This window comes from Panulirus ornatus, chromosome 7 (genome assembly GCF_036320965.1).
Source record: "Panulirus ornatus isolate Po-2019 chromosome 7, ASM3632096v1, whole genome shotgun sequence".
Classification (NCBI taxonomy): Eukaryota; Metazoa; Arthropoda; class Malacostraca; order Decapoda; family Palinuridae; genus Panulirus; species Panulirus ornatus.
This window is the reverse complement of record NC_092230.1, coordinates 42,284,685-42,305,408: the sequence shown is the minus strand read 5'-3', so window position 1 is coordinate 42,305,408 and position 20,724 is coordinate 42,284,685. Positions and strand designations below refer to the sequence as shown.

General features: G+C 36.9%; 1 protein-coding gene across 10 annotated transcripts in view; it reads left to right on the top strand.

Moving 5' to 3' along the window:
• Gs1l (pseudouridine 5'-phosphatase-like Gs1l) overlaps window positions 1-20,474 on the top strand; it is a 54,386-nt gene extending 33,912 nt beyond the window's left edge. For 7 of the 10 annotated variants that reach the window (XM_071663602.1, XM_071663608.1, XM_071663601.1 and 4 more), the window contains 4 exons: window positions 3,927-4,145; window positions 15,105-15,337; window positions 18,290-18,469; window positions 19,962-20,474. In XM_071663602.1, the coding sequence (XP_071519703.1) occupies window positions 3,927-4,145; window positions 15,105-15,337; window positions 18,290-18,469 (632 nt within the window). In that variant the 3' untranslated portion in view covers window positions 19,962-20,474. Of the gene's footprint in view, window positions 1-3,926; window positions 4,146-8,542; window positions 10,238-15,104; window positions 15,338-18,289; window positions 18,470-19,961 lie in introns of those variants that run through there. The other 3 variants (XM_071663611.1, XM_071663604.1, XM_071663609.1) reach the window with 2 other exon arrangements.
• The last annotated feature ends 250 nt before the right edge of the window (window positions 20,475-20,724 follow it).

Genomic DNA, 20,724 nt, shown 5'->3' with positions numbered 1-20,724 from the left:
CTAAACTGTTTCAGCACACCCTTATCAGCTCTCTGAGTCATACTGCAGTTACTTCCACACTTCTTTATTCAGGCAATCCACCTCTTATCTATGTATCATCCTGAAGCATTTAATTTCCAATGCTCCCAATATTCCTTTCTTTTTTGCATTCAAGGCTTATGACTCACATCCACTTAACACTGCTGGGACTACTATAACTTCTAACAGCCTTTTATCAACCAGGCCATAAACTTCCCTGATTGCTCCATCTCTTGAATATGTATAGTATTCTTTCTACAACTTCCCTTAACTCCTGTGTTCCACAGTTTGTATGTCTTCCACAGCATCAATATTCTTTCTATGTGTCTGTTTGTCATTCCTCAAAATTATTCCAGCTCTCTATCCTTGCTCACTATTTTAAACAGTTTTTGTTTGTTTTATAAGCATTCCCTCTTTCTGAACGTCCTTATGGCCACCTAGGAAAGACTCGGCTAATCATATTAACTTTTTAATGAATTTATCGTTACACATGACAGCTAGAGACTGAGTGTGAATGAATGTGGCCTTTGTTGTCTTTTCCTAGAGCTACCTCGCACGTGCACGGAGGGAGGGGGTGCCATTTCATGTGTGGCAGGGTGGCAACAGGAATGGATGAAGGCAGCAAGTATGAATCTATACATGTGTGTATACGTATATGGCTGTGTATTTATATATATGTATACGTTGAAATGTATAGGTATGCATATGTGCGTGTGTGGGCGTTTATGTATATACATGTGTATGTGGGTGGGTTGGGCCATTCTTTCATCTGTTTCCTTGCGCTATCTCGCTAACATGGGAGACAGCAACAAAGTATAATAGATGAATAAATATCATCTTGTTATGTACTTTCTGAATCCCCTCAGATAATTAGAGAGAGCAGAAAAGGATGTTTTGAAATGGTGTAGACATATGGAAAGAATGAGTGAGGAAGGGTTGACAAATAGGATATATGTGTCAGAGATGGAGGGAACAAGAAGTGGGAGACTGAATTGGAGGTGGAAAGATGGAGTGAAAAAGATTTTGAGCGATCAGGGCCTGAACATGCTGGAGGGTAAAAGGCATGGATGGAATAGAGTGAATTGGAACGATGCAGTATACTGAGGTCAACATGCTGTTAATGGACTGAACCAGGGCATGTGGAATGTCAGAGGAAAACCATGGAAAAGCTTAACAAGATTACTCAATTTTTTTATTTTCTTCTGTATTAATTTCTTATCCTATTTTTTCAATTATTTCAAACATCTCCAAACTTTTGTTCTCTGGTATTCATGGTTTATATTTTCCTCATGTTTTCATCTTGTGGATCTAGTCACAACTGCTAAGTTTTGGTGCTTTCTCTTATTCGAATCCATTTCTTACTACATCAAATTAAGAGAGAAAATTAATAATGTTTAACATGACTGCCCTAACTGATCTGACTGCTTTAACTAAATTCTCTACCTTCTTTTATTGCTCTCTATTTTCATGGTTCAGGTAATGCTAAAGATCTTAAATCATTCACCAGAATTAGTTAGATTACAAAAATATAGCTTGTTAGCATACAAATAGGATCTGTTCAGTTTTTTTTTTTTTTTTATATATATTTTGAATAATTATCCTAGAACGTTGGCCTTTTTTTCAAATGATTGCTATCTTTTACTTACTAAGTTACATTGCCTTGTATTGATTTGTAGATAAACCTGCTCACTCTCCTCAAGTCAGGCATTTAAATTATTTTTTGCTTAGGTATCCATTAAATGCACAATTTTAAAATTTCATTCTGCTGAGGTTGGTAACTCTAAGGGTATTTGATTTGAAACCTGAGATCTCCTCTGATTAGAATTAGCTCAGTTAGACTTATTATCCACAAGATATATCATTCATGGGCCCCTTATTACTTATATATGATAGACCTGCTTGAATGTAGACCCTACAAAATCTTGAATATAAGCTTGCAGTCCAGGGAGCTCCTCTCTCCAGCAGGTTGTTGGTGTGTATGTGTAGCATAGCCTTGTAGCTGTAGGAGCCCCTTGAAAAAGAGGACCTGGGAAACACCAGAATCCTTTGAAAAGTGTCTTGGGGTAATTGTAGATAAGTAAATATATAAGTGAACCTTGGAACGACCTGAGAAAACTTATGGAGGTGTTGGGAAGATTTAGTGAAGAGCTGAAGAAGACCTGGGGAATATTTTAGGAAAGCCTGAGAAGATTTGGGGAGAACCTGAGAAAGCCTGGGAAATACTTGAGGAAGACCTGTGGCAAATTTGGAAAGGACCTATGGATGGCTTGGATAGACCTAAGATGGACTTGCAGAGGAACTGAGGAAGACCTGGAAAAAAAATGGGAGGACCTGGTGTGGATTAGAGGTGGACATGGGAAGACCTCAGTGAGGAAGACTTGGAGATCAGTTCTTCCTAGTCCTTCCCTAAGCTTCCTCAGATATTCCACTGGTCTTAAGTGTTTCTAGGTCTTCTACTGGCCTATCCTAGGCCTCCAAGTCCTCTCCAGGTCTTACTGAAGTCTTTCCAAAATCTTTCAAGGTCCTCCCCAGGTCCTCCACAGATCTACCTGAGGTCTTCCCTAAGTGATCCTTAGGTCGTTGCCAAGTTATCCTAGATTCTCCTCAGGTCCGTCCCAAAACTTCTGAAAGCTCTCTTCTTAATAGTCGTTGGTGCTAGGAAAAGAGTTAATGAGATACACAGAATACTCAAACATCAGTAATTTCTCATTTTTTGATGATCACACATCTAGGGTTGAGGTGAATTCGAATCCTAGGTTTTAGCAAAAAAAAGTATGAAAGTGAATAGATAAAAGATATTTTAGAGACACTTTTTTTGTTATACATTCTTTATTCCTATTTAAATCATTTAGAGAGATGGTAGTCACCAGAGACTATCAAGATTTTTTCTTTGAATATGTATGCAAGAAAAAAAGCTAAAGACCCCTCTCAGCAAGGAACATCTCCCTCTGGACTTGTTTTGTTGGCCCAACCTGGCCTGTATGTCAGTTCATGATTCTGGCAAAGTATTCTTCATCTTGGCTTTTCTGAGGACCCCCTCTTTTATTTGTTAGATCACCAATAGAGGTCTTTGGCATTCCTCTTAACATATGTTAATGATATCTTACTTTGTTAACTTTGAATATCGAGGACCCCATTGTGTGGTACTAGAATTGTCATCTTTGGGGCAGATGGTTGCGAATGTGCCACATGATAACTCTTAAGGTACTCTTTATTGACTTACTGTATCCTCTTTTTGAGAAGATTTTCCAGCCATCCTCTATGTTGGTATGCTTTCAAGGGTCGCAGTACCATCCAGTCATGGAGAGCTTTGTAAGTTTTTAAGTGTGAAAAACTTTCTCTGGGATAGCGTCCCACTAAAAGTATCTTCCAGGTTATTATTGTCTGGCAAAGAAAAAATCTGGGTTATTGTTTCCCATCTTACCTTCCTTTATCTTTTTTTTTTTTACCAATGATAACCACCATCTGGTTGGTATCTGTTCACTGAGAATTATGAGTCTGGTCAGTACCAGTGTCTAGGGGTTGATGACATCATCGCCGAGTTGGGATTGCCGATTAGTGGATGGGTGAACCCTGGCTAAGCCAGTAAGCTGGTAGCACCGAACAGGTGGTTAGCAACAGGTGAGAGGGATTTACCTCACCAGATGGTAAATGTTAAGAGGTTTCTAGACACTTTCTCCAGGCTTGCAGGGCACCATTCTGGTGAAAAATAGTTTTTCATGCTGCAAAATATACATTTTTAGAGTGTACTAAAATTGATTCTAACTTTAAATCATCTTAGTGTTGATAGTTTCCCAAGCATAATTGCAGTATTTGGCTGATTTATATGTTTCCATATTGACTTTTGGTCATTTCTGAGATCTTTCATATATTAATTAATTGTTCAGTTCATATATTGTTCATTGCAGACACAGTGGACTTGTACAAAACTTGCCACAATCGAGCCCTTGCACCCTATGGACAATCTGTTACGTGGGAACAAATAGTGGCTGAAATGGGTCATACATCACTTGAAGTTGCACAGACTTTTTCAAAAAAATTTGATTTGAAAATCTCACCAGATGAATATAAAGCAACAGTGGTTTCCTTTTATCCAGAGGTGTTTACAGCAGTGAAATTTATGAAAGGTATTGCATTTAATGCTGATATTTTGTGATTAGTTAATTAATGCTGGAACGCATTATCAGAAAATTATAGAAAAACAAGATATAAAACATAAATCAATCAAATTCTTATTTTTCATTAATTTTATCAAATGTTTTGTGCATTAGAACCTACATTTTTTTGGAAATGACAGAGCCTTCATCCATAGCAGCCCATGTTTATTTTTTTTCCTTAGTCATTACATTAAACGTATGGGATGTGTCCACATTGCTTGATTTGTGGGATAAGCTGATTCAAAGTATTTTACAGTTTGAACAATTGCCTTGTCTTTGACCAACCCTACCATTTTTCATCCTTAGCCTGTTAGAATTTTGGATTCAAATTACTCTCTTTATTTTGGTAATTTGTTTCTAAGTTATCAGTTTGCTGTCTTTGTGCTGTTTTCCCATTCTGTTCTAGCATCAGGAGTGTAAAAGATGATATCTTGTCATTGCCCATGAAAAAATTTAGCACAGCAAAATTGTCTTTTTTTGATAATGAATGTTATTTACTTTATACTCCACTAGATGGTGTTCTGCACATTTACCAATTCTGCACTGTCTTTCAGAGATTGTTGTTTGCCATTCAATATACTGTTTTGTTTCTCCTTATTTTTCTCTTTGCCTTGTCCTGTTATCTCTGCTTTTATTTTTTCCCTGTTTGCTTTTGCCAATATAGCCATAAATCTTTTAACTTACTCTTAGTTTCCAGTACAAGCAATTGAAACTTATTTAAAGTAACAAACATATGGAATTCCATACTTAATGAATCATGAGTTAGAATGATTGAAATTGTTAGGTGACCAACATGTTTTGGGAAGCTCATACATAGTCATATGTGCTTTGTGAATGCAGGAAAGGATGTACATGAAGAACATTTGTTTTCGATAGAAATGTGGGTTTTTAAGGGCAAAAACCCATATCCCCAATCAGCAGAACCTTATGAGCATAGGCGAGAGCATGTGCTCAGTAGGGGTTAAAATTTTACCCCCCAGAATCAGGTGTTTCCACGATTGATTTACAGTTCTTGACCATTATAAATCATACAAGGCCAGCAGATTCTTATGGACAGAAATCAGTGACTTTACAGCTGCCTCTCAAGACCTATGCCCATATTCATTCACTGACTACTTGTTACTACCTCGAGCCTATTCTCTCCAGAATAAAAAAAAAGAAAAAAGAAAAAAAAATTCAGAAAGGGAAGAGTGAAAAGAAAAATAAGTTGATGCATATATGGCTTTGCTTGCAGTAGAGGAATGGCTTTTAATCCTTCAAAACCAACATATTTCACATATGGACAGAGCCCCATAAGCTTCTTTGAGCATATCCACCTGGAGAAGGATGGCCTTAAGAAAAATTTAGGACAAAAAAAAAAAGGGGGACCTGCCTTAATGACATCTTAGTCCTCTATTCAGGGCAACCCTACTATGATATCAGCACAGTGAAATCCAAGAAGGATGGTCAACCAAAGCTGAAAAAAGGTATCATGCAACAAAGGTACAGTTTTTAGTGACTGCCAAAGACCTTTTTGCTGATTTTAGCAAATGAGAGATTCCTCAAGACAGCCAAAGTAAAAGCCATTATATTTACCATCTTGGGCTCTGATGGACAGCCCTGATTGTGAAAGGTGAGCCAGCTTCCTGATTAAACCAGAAATGTCCTTTCCTGATAAAGGTGAAGAAAAGCCTAGAAGAACAAACTGATGTTTTAAGTAATTTTCTTTGAGACCAAGGAAATCTTTGAGTCATGCATAGATGTTAAAAAACGATATGCTCGTGAAGAATTTTTTGTAAGGTTTATTCCTAAATCAAACTCTCATTTTCATTATGAAAAATATGAGTTTAGATTAATCGTATCTGAAAAGGTGATCTTCAGCTTGTAGTAAACTGTTATGCTTAAACATGGCATGAATTCAACTACCTTTTTAGTGATCCCAGAACTATAATGAACAAGTGTTTTTGAGATGTGTTAAGCCATATTGCATATAAGCTATCTTGATGGTAAAGAATCCAAGACATTGAACAACTTCCACTAAGGATAACATGAGAAAGCTAAAGATTATCTCAGAAAAAAAGGTATCTCAAAAGTCTAGTCCACATAGGCATGGAAATAATATTCATTATTAAAACCAAATGCTCCTGTAAACTAGTCTTATAGAAAGTAGTAGAATTACTAAATTCATCCATATAGGAACGAATAGAGAAAACCCAAAATACACTGACTTGGTTATAAATGATTTCATAAGAATATCTCTGAAAAGCTTGAAAAAAGTACCATCCTATCTGGGATTGTCTTTAAGTGGAAGGATGAACAACTTTAAAAACACCAGCTATTAATTGCTCTCCAGACTTTTTCAAATCTTTTCAGAAAATTCAAACATGAAAACTCTGAAACTCTGAAGTTGATGCTTAGATTTCTTTTCTTCAGTGGTTATAACTTTCTCTAGTTTCAGGTATTTCAAAAGGATTTGATATATTAGCAGTACTCTTTTGTACCAGAGTTACTTTGCTCACTTCTGGGCTATGAGTCACTAAACCTTCAAAACCATTCAGTTTGATAATAACATTCTTGACAATCGATAATGAAAGAAAATGATGATATGAATCCAGATATTCCAGGATATATCTTCATGGATACATCTTATTTTAGGGGATAAAATGGTGTTATAACCCCTTCTGAGAAAAGCGTCTCATATTTTTACATATTCATTCTGTAGGTGAGATTTTTTCATAACTGTATCCCAGCACAACTTTTACTTCTGCTGTGTGTGGCAGTGCCATTTAAAGATTAGATTTGGGCAAGGAACTACCAAAATTTATACTATCATGAACTTTGCACAGTAAATTTTGAATAGGTCAGCTGAATATTTTCTGTTGCTGCTGCACTTAGGTAGAGATGGAAGTTTGATATATCATCATCTAAAAGGTTTACAATGAAAATAATCTAAAGGCACACTATTTTTTTCTTCAGACACTTTTGATTTTTTTTATTTACTTCATCTGGAAAAAAATATACAGTACTTTTACTAATGGCTGTAAATTTCTTGTGTGGCTTATTTACTCTGTTATTCTTACAAATTATCTAGACTTGTACTCATAGTCTTTTCGTACATCTAAATTACAAAATATCTCAGCTTTTGCATACCTGTCTGTTGCTCTCCTATATTTTTTGTTTGCTGTCCAGTAGAGTGATCAATGCACAACTTTCTTAATGTGTTATGTTTTTGTGACATATTTTCACAAATTTCCTCATCAAAACATCCTTTACACAGAGGTGTGTACTTTTTCACCATGTCTTTACCTTACCATTTTTTTCTTCCAGTATCTCAGCTTATCTCTCTCAAAGTGTTCTTTTAAGTGTTTCTTCATCCCGTATGAATTCCATACGGTGATCCAAATTAATTCTAATAATTTATTTCATAATCCACTCCTTTCATGCCATATTTTTATGTTTTGCTGCTATGAATCCTTATATTCCTAATAAGCAGAGGCTCCCAAGACCATTGTTTTAGTGACATTGAGGAAAACTCTTAACATTGATGCTTTCTGTCGGAGTGAGTCCATTCTATCTTTAGAATGCAGATCCTTAGTTATACCATAATTCACCATAGTATGTTTCTCCTTTTTCAAAAGGTGAATCCCCTCTGAACTTAAGTTTGTGTTTACATCTTCCAGTGATTTGCTCTACAACTCATAACTCATATTTATTCTTTTCAAAACTGTGCACATGTACAGTTATATGCTTTTCAAAACTTTCCAGTACCTCAGCTTTCATTCCTAATCCTTTCTGAAAGTACACCCAGTCCATTTGTAACTGTATGGTCTTTTGTCTAGACAAACAAATTTCAACCTCTCTCTCACATGAAGCAACAATTTCTGTCTTATAGTTTCATACAGTTTTTTCTTAACTTTTCATCTCAATTGACAGTTTTCCTAGAATACTTTCCTTGTTTTATCCCCATAATTCAACGAATAGGAGGCTGAAGTCATTGTTATATCTGTAAATTTATGTTTATCTCTGTAAGTATGAGTATGCTTGTCTGAAAGTATGCATGAGTTATCCTTAGTTGAAAGACTAAATTATGTGTGGAGTTACATCATGCCATTGTATACATTTTCAGAACTTAAGAGTCTTGTTATAAGTTTGTTGAATCTTGTTGACTTATGGTGAGGCTTGGAAAGATTCAACATTTACTTTTGTAGTCATTTCTTTGGTTTTTTAAGTTTGAGTCTAATCATGAGTTATTATATGTCAGCGTGTATGTTCTGTATTTGTATCAAATCCTAATCCTTGCTAAGTAATTTCATATATTGATCGGAGTTGATGAGATTACTTTATTTGTTTCCTTACGTAAGGTTGACATTACTTCTCCATCCTCACAGATGTTCCAAACTTTGGTTTCCAGTATCTGTTTTTGCTTAATAGTATTGGAATTTGATTGGTCTCAAGAGATTATGTAATTTATTGATCATCTGCCAGAGTAAGAAGATGGACCTCATTCATGCACGTGTATATCTATCTTCTTAAAGTTCCCAATCACTGGCTTAACTTAAACATGATGGATTTGGATTCAGCAAGGTAAGATTCATAAATCTTCACATACAGTTTGAAGATGGAACATAGTCACAAATCTGTACATCTATGTGTATAAATGTAAGTCAAAGATTTTGTTTTCCAGTTACAATATTATCTTGATTGTTCTGGATTATCATTACGTTTAGAAAGATTAATCATATCCTTGATCTTCACTTTGGTTTACAAGACGGAACTGAATCATCTGTCAGTAGGTTTGTGAATGCAGAATCCTGAAAAATCGTGAGCAGTAGCTTTGTTGAAATGGGCAAAATTTTTATCAAACTTTGCAGGATTGTTCTTTCATTCATCTTCATCTCAGGTCCAAAAGTAGAGGCTAAAATTCATTCATCTTCATCTCAGGTCCAAAAGTACAGTCTAAAATTGTATATCCAATATGTATATCTCTGACTCTCCTCCTGAATGATTAGTTTAAATAAGTCATGTTTGGTTTTTATCAAACATAGTAGGACTACTTATTTAATGGAGTCTTAGCTCTGTTTGATTATGGAGCCGAATTAGTGTCAGGTCCGTACACCATTGTGTAGAAGTGTCAGAAACTTTAAACTGAGTGTAGGTTTTTTTATAAATCATATTAGATTTTGATCATTGTTAATAAGATTGCTGAATATCATAAGATTTCGATCAATCATGTTAAGACTGTTGAGTATCATTTCTAAGCACAACTGAAAATAGGAGCCAAATTTCATTTATGTGTTCTAAACTTTAGTCTTCAGTCCTTACACTGCAACACCTTATCATCTTACTGATTTTGACTAAATTTGCTGAGACTGTATATTTTACAAATCCTTACTCCTTAGCCTAAGATCAAGCAAAATCACTAGCAAAGAGGATATATGTGTCAGAGGTGGAGGGAACAAGGAGAAGCAGGAGACCAAACTGGAGGTGTAAGGATGAAGTGTAAAAGCTATTGAGCGATTGGGGTCTGAACATACAGAAAGGTGAGAGGTGTGCAAGGAAAAGAGTAAATTGGAATGATATGGTATACCAGGGTCGATGTGCTGTCAGTGGACTGAACCAGGGCATGTGAAATGTCTGGGTAAACCATGGAAAGGTCTGTGGTGCCTGGATGTGGAGAGGGATCTGTGGTGTCAGTGCATACACAAGACAACTAGAGACTGAGTGTGAAATGAGGCCTTTTTTCGTCAGTTTTCCTGGTGTGTGAACGAATTTGGTCTTTGTTGTCTTTTCCTAGTGCTGCCTTGCGTGCATGTGGGGGAGGGGGTTGTCATTTCATGTGTGGCAGGGTGGCGACGGGAATGAATAAGGGCAGCAAGTATGAATTATGTACATGTGTGTATATGTATATGTCTTTGTTAAATATATATATATGTATACGTTGAAATGTATAGGTATGTATATGTGCGTGTGTGGATGTGTATGTATATACATTTGTATGTGAGTGGGTTGGGCCATTCTTTCGTCTGTTTCCATGTGCTACTCCGCTAATGCATGAGACAGCGACAAAGTATAATAAATAGATAAATAAATAAAGTGTGTGAAAGAAGAAAGTTAAGAGTAAATGTGAATAAGAGCAAGGTTATTAGGTACAGTAGGGTTGAGGGTCAAGTCAATTGGGAGGTGAGTTTGAATGGAGAAAAACTGGAGGAAGTGAAGTGTTTTAGATATCTGGGAGTGGATCTGTCAGCGGATGGAACCATGGAAGCAGAAGTGGATCATAGGGTGGGGGAGGGGGCGAAAATTTTGGGAGCCTTGAAAATGTGTGGAAGTCGAGAACATTATCTCGGAAAGCAAAAATGGGTATGTTTGAAGGAATAGTGGTTCCAACAATGCTGTATGGTTGCGAGGCGTGGGCTATGGATAGAGTTGTGCGCAGGAGGATGGATGTGCTGGAAATGAGATGTTTGAGGACAATGTGTGGTGTGAGGTGGTTTGATCGAGTAAGTAACGTAAGGGTAAGAGAGATGTGTGGAAATAAAAAGAGCGTGGTTGAGAGAGCAGAAGAGGGTGTTTTGAAATGGTTTGGGCACATGGAGAGAATGAGTGAGGAAAGATTGACCAAGAGGATATACGTGTCGGAGGTGGAGGGAACGAGGAGAAGAGGGAGACCAAATTGGAGGTGGAAAGATGGAGTGAAAAAGATTTTGTGTGATCGGGGCCTGAACATGCAGGAGGTGAAAGGAGGGCAAGGAATAGAGTGAATTGGAGCGATGTGGTATACAGGGGTTGACGTGCTGTCAGTGGATTGAATCAAGGCATGTGAAGCATCTGGGGTAAACCATGGAAAGCTGTGTAGGTATGTATATTTGCGTGTGTGGACGTGTGTATGTACATGTGTATGGGGGGGGGGTTGGGCCATTTCTTTCGTCTGTTTCCTTGCGCTACCTCGCAAATGCGGGAGACAGCGACAAAGTATAAAAAAAAAAAAAAAAAAAAAAAAAAAAAAAAATATAAATAAATGTATGTCTATTTATATATTTACATATACAGATACTCCTCAACTTATGATGGGGTCATGTTCCAATAAACCCATTGTAAATTGAAAATACATTGAATACTGTACATCTAACCTACCGAACATCATAGCTTAGCCTAGCCTATCTTAAACATTCTCAGAACACTTACATTAGATTACAGTTGGACAAAACCATCTAAAGCAAAGCCTATTTTATAATAAAGTGTTGAATATCTCAGATGACTTATTGAATACTCTACAAAAAAAATGGTCGTATGGGTACTCACTATTAATGTACACCGCAGGAAACACACTTGGTTCAAAGAATTTTTGAAGCATATAACTCTAAAATTAATTGCTAGATGATGAAGATGCTACATCTAGAGGGCCATCAATTTCTTTCGCTTCTGATGAGGCTCAAGAATAGCTGGTAGAAGGCACTAGGGCATCGACATTTGTTGGTTTAGATTCCATCAGGAAGATATCAGAAGTGTTAACTGTACAATTTGTTTCTTCTTTTCATTATATATTTCCCTATGATAAGCAAGAGCATCCTGTATCTGCCTGTCAGTTCTTGCTAATCTCTCATAATTGACATCCATTTCTTCTAACATCCATAAGCCTCTGCTGATAGTAACAAATACCTCCACCAGTTTCGTTACTGTGAACTTTATTGGTGCCTTTGGTATAACTTCATGTTAGCAATTATCTTTAATTTCATCTCGAGTGATTGCCTTCCTCTTTTCCTCACCAGAGGCAAGAGACACAGATGGGTGTTTTGTAAACATGATGGGGATGCAAAAACACACACACAAAGAAAAAAGTTGGCAACACATTACACTGTAAAGTAACGGTTGTTTACACTCTGATTGCATGGCTGATTGGAAGCTGTGGCTCATTGCTGCTTCGCAGCATCACAAGAAAGTATCATACTATTTATTGCTAGCCTAGGAAAAGATCCTAATTCAAAGTATGGTTTCTACTGAATGTGTATCAATGTCGCACCATCATAAAGTCAAAAAATCGTATGCAGAACCATCATAGTTAGGGAGCATCTGTATATATATATATATATATATAGGGGATAGGGGATTAAGAGTACTTCCCACGTATTCCCTGCGTGTCGTAGAAGGCGACTAAAAGGGGAGGGAGCGGGGGGCTGGAAATCCTCCCCTCTCAGTTTTTTTTTTAATTTTCCAAAAGAAGGAACAGAGAATTGGGCCAGGTGAGGGTATTCCCTCAAAGGCCCAGTCCTCTGTTCTTAACGCTACCTCGCTAATGCGGGAAATGGCGAATAGTTTGAAAGAAAGAAAGATATATATAATCTGCATTTCAGTTTCTGAATGGTAATTTGCCAAATATTTTAGTAAATTCCACACATGCCTTCACCTTTCATGTATTTCTCTTGAACCATCACGTTATCCTAGGTGAAGAGAACACATGATTAATTATTCCAAATTACTGCTGATTACTTGCAAAAAACATGTTAATCCTCCACCTTATTTTACTTGTGCAACAGTCTTTGACACACATAAACACTTCATGAGTACAACTGCTGTACTAAGAAGAATATGTGGCCATTAGGTGACAGCAAAAACTGGTATTGATTTTACAGTTATAGAGGAGAAGGTAAAATCTCATGAATGTAAAGCCTCTGACACCAGGCAGCATAGTATGGTTGGCTATCACTTGTCTTTCTGCTGCTAATGAGTGTCTCTAAGCCATTCTGAGAATGAACAGACTCAGACATAAATGCTTGGAACATTTATCTTTTAATCAGTTGCATAAGGCCACAAACATAATTATAATGTATCCTGAGAGCAGTCTGAAAAATCTGCTTAAAAATAAAGATGTAATTACTGGTTCAGTCATAAACATCCTGTATAGTTGATTGCGACATTGCTTCATTACACTCTCATGCACCAATTTAACACCCAGATAGCCTCTTAAAAGTTATTTCATTCACTGTGAACATGTTACCATACACTTCAGTTAGGGATGAACTTGTTAACAGATACGTTTGCAGTGAGCACTAGCCTTGCCTTTTGGCAAAATGGTGGGAGCAGTAGATAGAAGTAGTAGGTAAGAATATTTAGGCAAGAACATTAGTTAGGAACATTAGGTAGAAGCAGGGGGTGGGCACATTAGGCAGGAGCATTAGGTAGAAACATTAGCTAGAAGTAGTGGGTAGGAACATTAGGCAGAAGCATAAAGTATAAGTAGTCAGTAGGAACATTAGGCAGGAGCATCTGCAAACACTGTGGCAGACTTGCCTTCTGCCAGTGACCTATTAAGGGTGAGGCTTTTAGAAGCTGCACTGAAGTTTACTAGTTAGGAAGACTATTGATTTGGCCACTTCCTTGAGGGAATTCCATATGGGGACAGGAATCAGACAGATAAATAGATAGATTGGCCCTGTTCATTGAGAAATCATTGTATGACAATAGCCACCATTTGAGAGTCAAGTTTGGTTAGCACATAGTAAGTCATGTTTTCTGTCCTTATTCAAGGCAACCTGAAGGTTTGAGGGAAAGACATGAAATGTGAAGGCAAATGAGAGGTTTAGCTTAAAGATATGATTTTCACAGGCTTACAGCCAACTTTTTCACTTTAATTATGATGAAATTGCTCCAGTCATTAATCAGTAAGACCAAAGATGGATTAAACATCCATATATTTACCTGTAGGTATTGGTTGTAAACTCTTGATATTTGATCTACTGATGTTTAGCACAGCTTTAAAGTGAAGCCAAGTAATGCACATGTGCAGCCATAATGGGTCACCAAATCTTAGTGTCTGCTTAAGTTCTGCAGAATATGTTTGATTTTCATCTAACAACTTGAAAATACTAATTGTCAACCCTTGGCTTACACTTGAAGATGGAGCTGAATTATTTATCTACATATTCATCCTAGACTGTGATATGATCATTAGCATGGTAAATTTTTCATAAATGTTTCATAAATATCTTTACTACCCTTGAAGGGGCATGTGTTTCATTCTGACAGCCTATGAATTGGGAGAATATGCCATCCAGTCAGATCTTAATCTTTCCCCTCTAACACATTAAGGATAGTCTCTCTCTCTCTCTGTACTGCAGTATAGTAAAAACTATACTCTCTATCATACCATATAATACTGTACTGTATTTATTCACATATAGGCCTTTTCTCCTAATTTGCACTTAAAAAGTCCAAACATGTATTATGCCCAGTATGACATCATTTTGAGATTAAGAAGTCATGTGTTTATGCCTAGAAAAGTGGTACATGAAACATCTGCATAAATTTCAGGCTCCTGCCATCATCATCTCTTGTCTTGATGCCCTATCCTTTACATTGCACTATTTCCTCATTCTTCATTCTGACTTTGCATCACATCTCATATTCTATCTTCTATAAAGCAAAATCCTTCTTTTTATATTATTTGTCCTTTCATAAATCAAAACAAATTATAATTCTAAGCTGTCTGGTCTTTTAACAATATTTGCTTGCAGAATTGCATATTTTTGCTGGCTCATTGCATGTTAGAGGTTGTTGCTTTTGCATGGTTCATGTTTGCTTATAAACTTCTTACTAACTGAGCTTTTAACAGTAGTGAAATAGAATATCAAAAGTGTTTAAAAGTGTATAATAATTCTTAGTGGTTTCAGTTCTTTAATGAGTGTAATTGTAGTATGATGTATACATTTTTGTCATATTCTCTTCATACGTAACAATAGTCACATAGTGTTCTCTTTCTCTGTACAGTACTTAAACAGTAATTAACGATTTAGTAAATTGAATACAGGAAATAGATACTTGCCTTACCTTTCAGTAATGTATCCTTAATGTGCATCAAATATTGAACAATATTTATTTCATTTCTAACTAATTATAGAGCATCAATTTGATTAGAAAAGTTCTTAAAGTTGAAAGATAATTTTGATATCATAGGTGCTGAAAAGGTGGTTCGTCATCTTCACAAACACAACATTCCCATAGCCATTGCGTCAGGTGGTGCTCAAGATAGTTTTGAACTAAAAACAACTAATCACAAGGAATTTGTGTCAATGTTCAGTCATGTGGTGCTGGCATCCACAGACCCTGAAGTCAAAAATGGAAAACCAGCTCCAGATGTTTTTCTCATATGCGCTAGTAGATTCTCTAACCCCCCAAAGCCAGAGCAGGTAAGTGGGAATCACTTAATTGGACATGTATTTTATGAGGCCAGTCCCCATCATATATATATATTTGATTTGTATCATGAAGGGTTAAGTCATATGTTTAACATCTAATGCTGTTAACCTTGAATGCTCCTGTGCTTCTGTTGAATATCATTCTGATTTGAGAAACATGAAATTATGCAGGCTAGGGAAAAAAAGGCCTGTGTGTACAGATGCAAAGAATTATTAAATTAGGAATGGCTAAGGGTGAAAAATAATGAAATGGGGGTTTTAGGTGTATGAGAAAAGGCTGTCATTGGGGGATGAGGAGTCTAATTACTAGTGAAAGAGAAAAGGGAGTCCTATGGATAGTATGTGATGGGAAGGTGTATGAGTGGTTGGGAGATGCACTAAAGAAAGCAGCTGTAGATCAGGAGAAAGATATGAGAGCTGAAAAAGAGAGCAAGAGAGAGATATGGTTAGAGTGTTAATGAATTTCAGGGAGAACAAGAAAATATGAAAAAGATGTAAAGTGTGAGGAGAATTAGAAAACAAATGACAGCAACAGTGAGGGGAAGATGGGGAATGGCTAACAGGTAAAGAAGTGAAAGAGATGGATTGAATATTTTGAAGGATTGTTGGATTTGTTAGATTTTATGGTAGGAGATGAGGTGTGTTTGGAATGAGATGACATTGAGAGAGAGGGAGTTTTGGCAAATGATTTTGTGATAGAACACATAATGAAAGCCTTTTGTAAGATGAAGTGTGGCAAAGCATCAGGAATGGATAGGACTGCAGCTGTTTCTCTAGAAAAGGGGTGACAATGTAATTGATTGGTTTATTAGGATATTCATTTCTTGCATGGCTGAGGGTGATTGGCAAAATAGATTTACAATGTCCTTTTAGAAAGGCAAGGGAAACAGAATTAATGTTTGAAATACAGATGCATAAGTTTGAATATACCTGTTTGGGTGTATGAGGGAGTAGAGGTTGAGAGGCTGGTGGCATGCACAGAGCATCAGACTGAGGAGGAGCAGTGTGATTTGAGGAAAGGTAGAGTATGTATGGTCCATGTGGATGCTTTCAAGAATATATGTAAGAAATGCTTGGAGAATGAGAGTGGATTGTAAGTAGCATCTGGAGAAAGTGAACAGTAGGGTTGACTGGGAGACCTTTTAGCAAGTGCATTGAATGTATAGGGCAAATTGAAAATTCCTAATGCAGAGAAGTTTACCGGGTAGTAAGATGTATGTGCAAGTATGATGGAAGGATGAAAGGTTCTCAGTAAAGGTAGGTCAGCATCAGTGGTGTGTGATGTCACCATTGTTTCTTAATCTGTATATGGATGGGATGGCGAGTGATGTAACTGCAAGGGTTTTAGAATATGGAGCAGACCTAAGGTATACTGGGGATTTGGAGGCAAATCAATTAGTTTGCACATGACTTAGCTCTGTTGGCAGACTTCAGAAACTCCAAAAGCATGTGACAGAGTTTGGGGAATGTGTGAAAGGAGAAAATTAGGGGCATTTGAACAAAACTAAGGTAATGAATTGCAGCAGGGGGATGAGATAGGATGGTTTGAGAGAGTAAATGAAAAGTCCTTTGAGAAATTGGATTGCTTTAAGTATAAGTGAGTGGACTTAGCAGCGAATGGAACTGTGGGAGCTGAAGTGAGTCATAGGGTAGAGGCATGGGCTAAGGTCCAGGGTGTATTGAGGAGTGTGTGGAAGGAAAGGTCACTTTTTGCTCAAGGAAAGATGGGTATGTTTGAAGGTGTAACAGTCCTGATGATGATGTATGGATGTAACTCATGAACCCTGAATGCAAAAGAAGAGAAGAGGATGGACATTTAACATATATGATTCTTAATTACAATACATGGTGTAAAGTAGGTTGATCATGTAAGGATTGACAATTCAAAAGAGAGGTGCAGTAGTAAGCACAGTATGATTGAGAACATTGATTAGAGTTGAAATGGCTCAGAGATATGTAGAAGATGAGTGAAGACAACCGATGAAAAGTATCTGCATGTCAGAAGAGGAGGTAGGAAGGAGGGATAGGGATTGAGGACCAAGAGGGGGATGGAGCATCAGGGCCTGAACATTCAGGAGGATGAGAGGCATGCATGGTAGAGGACAAATTTGATTGATGAGGGATGCAGGGGACAAAGTGCTGTCACTGGTCTGAAACAGGGAATATGAATGGTCAAGATGAACCACAGAATAGTCTTTGGCACTTGGATCTTGATGCTGTTAGCACTTGCTTGCAGTATGTATGACAGCTAGAGAGTAGATATGTGCAACTAAGGCTGTTGTTCATCTGTTCCTGACACTGTCATTAAGGTGAGAGAATCATGTAAAAATGATTTTACCGTACAAAGGAACTCAAACAGCAACAGACCACAGGGTCCTTTTTAGGCAGTTTGTGGGAGTGAAAGATATCAGAAACTCACAAGTTAGTGTGGTAAGAGTAGAAAGGCATACAGATGTTTCAAAGCAATGTTAGTCATGGACCTGAGCAAAAAAAAAATTCATTAATTTTTTTTTTCATAATTATTCTTATGTTTGTTGCTTTGAGTACAGTCTTTTGAATAGTGATTTTTTATATAAAGGATGACCAGCATAATGATAGCTGTCAAATTTTTTGATAAATATTTAACGATTCTTAGCCCATCAACCAATGAGTGAATAAAAGTTAGATATGATATACAGAATAATGGGAATATTTATCAAAATAAGTTAATTTGATACTGCATAGACTACCATGCATTGTTTCAGTATTATGCAGCATTGAAAATATGAAACATTGGTGGAAAAAAGGAGGATACAGGGAAAGCATTTTCTTCTTTGGCCACATGTGATCAATGGTAGTGCTTCATTCCATAAAGCTGTAAAATGGTAACATCTGAATAACCCAGACACCAAAGATTATGAGTATAGCAGTGAAAAGATAGATAAATGTTTACTTGGTTTCCAGTGCCTGGTGTTTGAAGATGCTCCGAATGGTGTAACAGCAGGAGTGACAGCTGGAATGCAGGTGGTGATGGTTCCAGACCCTCGTCTGGATGCAGAAATGACCAAAGGAGCTTCTCAAGTTTTAAAATCTCTGGAAGACTTCAAGCCAGAATTGTTTGGTCTGCCCTCATATGATTGCTGAGTTAGTATTGCTCGTAAAAGTTCTTATTATTCTTTTCCTAAACAGGAGGGAAAGGTTTTGTGATTAGTCTGTGAATGAATGAGAGTTTGCATGGATGCAATTACCTGTTTCTGCAGTTTAGCAAGGAAATTCAACACTCATGATTTTTCTACCTCATAAACTTTCTTCTATAGTGCAGTTTCATAGACTAAAGAAATATTTTTTTACTTCATTTTACATTTATTTTTCTTTTCAAACTGTTTTCTACAGGCTTAGTTGAATGTTTTAGAAACTTGTAGGTGGTAATCAAGTTTCACCCTATTTTTTTTCTCTCTTCCATAATGGACAAATGTGTAGCCTTTAACTCATCTCTGTAACGTTCCTTATTTCAGGTACTGTCATTGTTGCCTTGTTCTAGACTCTTTAAGGGTGGTGACTTCTTTCAGTGAATATATTCAGATTTAGAGAAACTTCCTTTCCATATGTGTTCTCCTCTTTCCATATTACTGATGCCAGCTAACACAAGGAACAGAAGAATGGCCACACTTACTCCCATCCACTCCCTAATTGTTATGTATTATGCACTGAAACCAGAACCCCCACTCACAGCCAAGCCCCTCACCATTCTATGGTTTCTCCTAACCACTTCATATGTTCTGGTTCAGCCCACTGACAGCATGTTGTCCTCAGGAAGGTGCTACAGATATATGGGTAAATGGAAAGTTACAAAGTGCAATGAACAATTTTTACCACGAGAACAAGGCATGTGCACAAGTAGGAATGGATGTTGATGGTTTTTGGTGAAGTTGTAATTGTGATATTACCATAGCTGTTTAATCTGTGTATGAAGATGGGGAGTACACAAATGCAAGGGTCTTGGAGCGAGGCAGAAAGCTTCTGAACAAGACTATGTCCAAGCTGTTGAGGCTGATGTATCATAACAGGAATCAACCTTACGGCAAAGGAACCCTCTTATTGAAGATCACCTACTTATTAGTAAGATTCTGGACTTTGAAGCATTGTTTTCGTTTCAGCTTAATGAAGTATTGGCTTATCTTTATCTTTGATACTATTATTGGTAATAGAAAGATTGATACAATACTTTACCATGATATTGTTAGTCTCTTTTTTTTAAAAGCTAGTGTACAGATGTTACTGTAAAGATGTGAAGAGAAACAGGAAACATCATAGAGTTTAAGCACATATCAAGAGAGATTTCCTGATCAAGACAACTGGTGGTCTGGAAGCAAAAACAAATAACAAATTTGGTAATAAATAAATATAACAACCAGTGGTTAAAGAATGAGAACAGTTGACTGAAGTTAGAAATAGCCTAAGAAGATTGCTTGTTTTGGATGGATTTGTTGGTGTTGTAACCAAGTAGAGTGCATGGGAAAAAATAAAATTTTTAACCTTATCTGTGGAAGAAGTGTATGAAAGTGGAATTTAGTAAATCTGTTTGTATATCATTCTTGAAGTGTTCATTTGAAAATAAGGATATTTTTCTTTACAGGGAGTGAATTTACTGATGTGCAGTAAGATGAAGGCTTCACTGGTCTTTAGAAACTGTAATGTCAGGCAGCTTATTCATTTGCTGAACAGAACCAAACCAATTCAGGAGATACATCAGGAAATCTTTGCAAATATGGTAGTTGTAGACCCTTATCTGATGCTGAGATGAAACAGTGGCACTGTGATTGCTGCAGCTTGCTTGTAGGGAAAAGAGGGTTACGAGTACTTCTACGGCAACATTAATTCTCACTGCCATATAATCATTCCTTCACAGTTAAAGGCAAGAGACTTCAAGACTTCTTGTCATTCAGTATGAATTGGTGGTGACAGTGGATTAAGATAGTACCTGTTGTACATAACACTTCAAAATGTAAAGCACCTAGTGTTTAAACCAAATATTTGAGTTGTGAGTACATTTCTTGGCCTTGTATACTACTCTGTAAATTGGAATACTATTCATTTGTCATTTTCCTATGCATCTCTGTAAAAGGATGAAATAAATTTCTAAAAATTATTCTCATGAACCTAATAACCTAATAACCTTGCTCTTATTCACACACATTCCCTTCAGGAACTCCCTCAAGGGAGTGGCCCTGGCAAAAGAGCTCCATGACTGCTGAACTCTAGCACTGCTTCTTAGCCTTTTAACACCTCATTCTTGACAGACCACTGGTACATGGCAACTCTTGTGCAGATTCCAAAGGCTTCTACCTAATGTTCCTACTAACCACTTCTACCAAATGTTCCAACCTACTACTTCTATC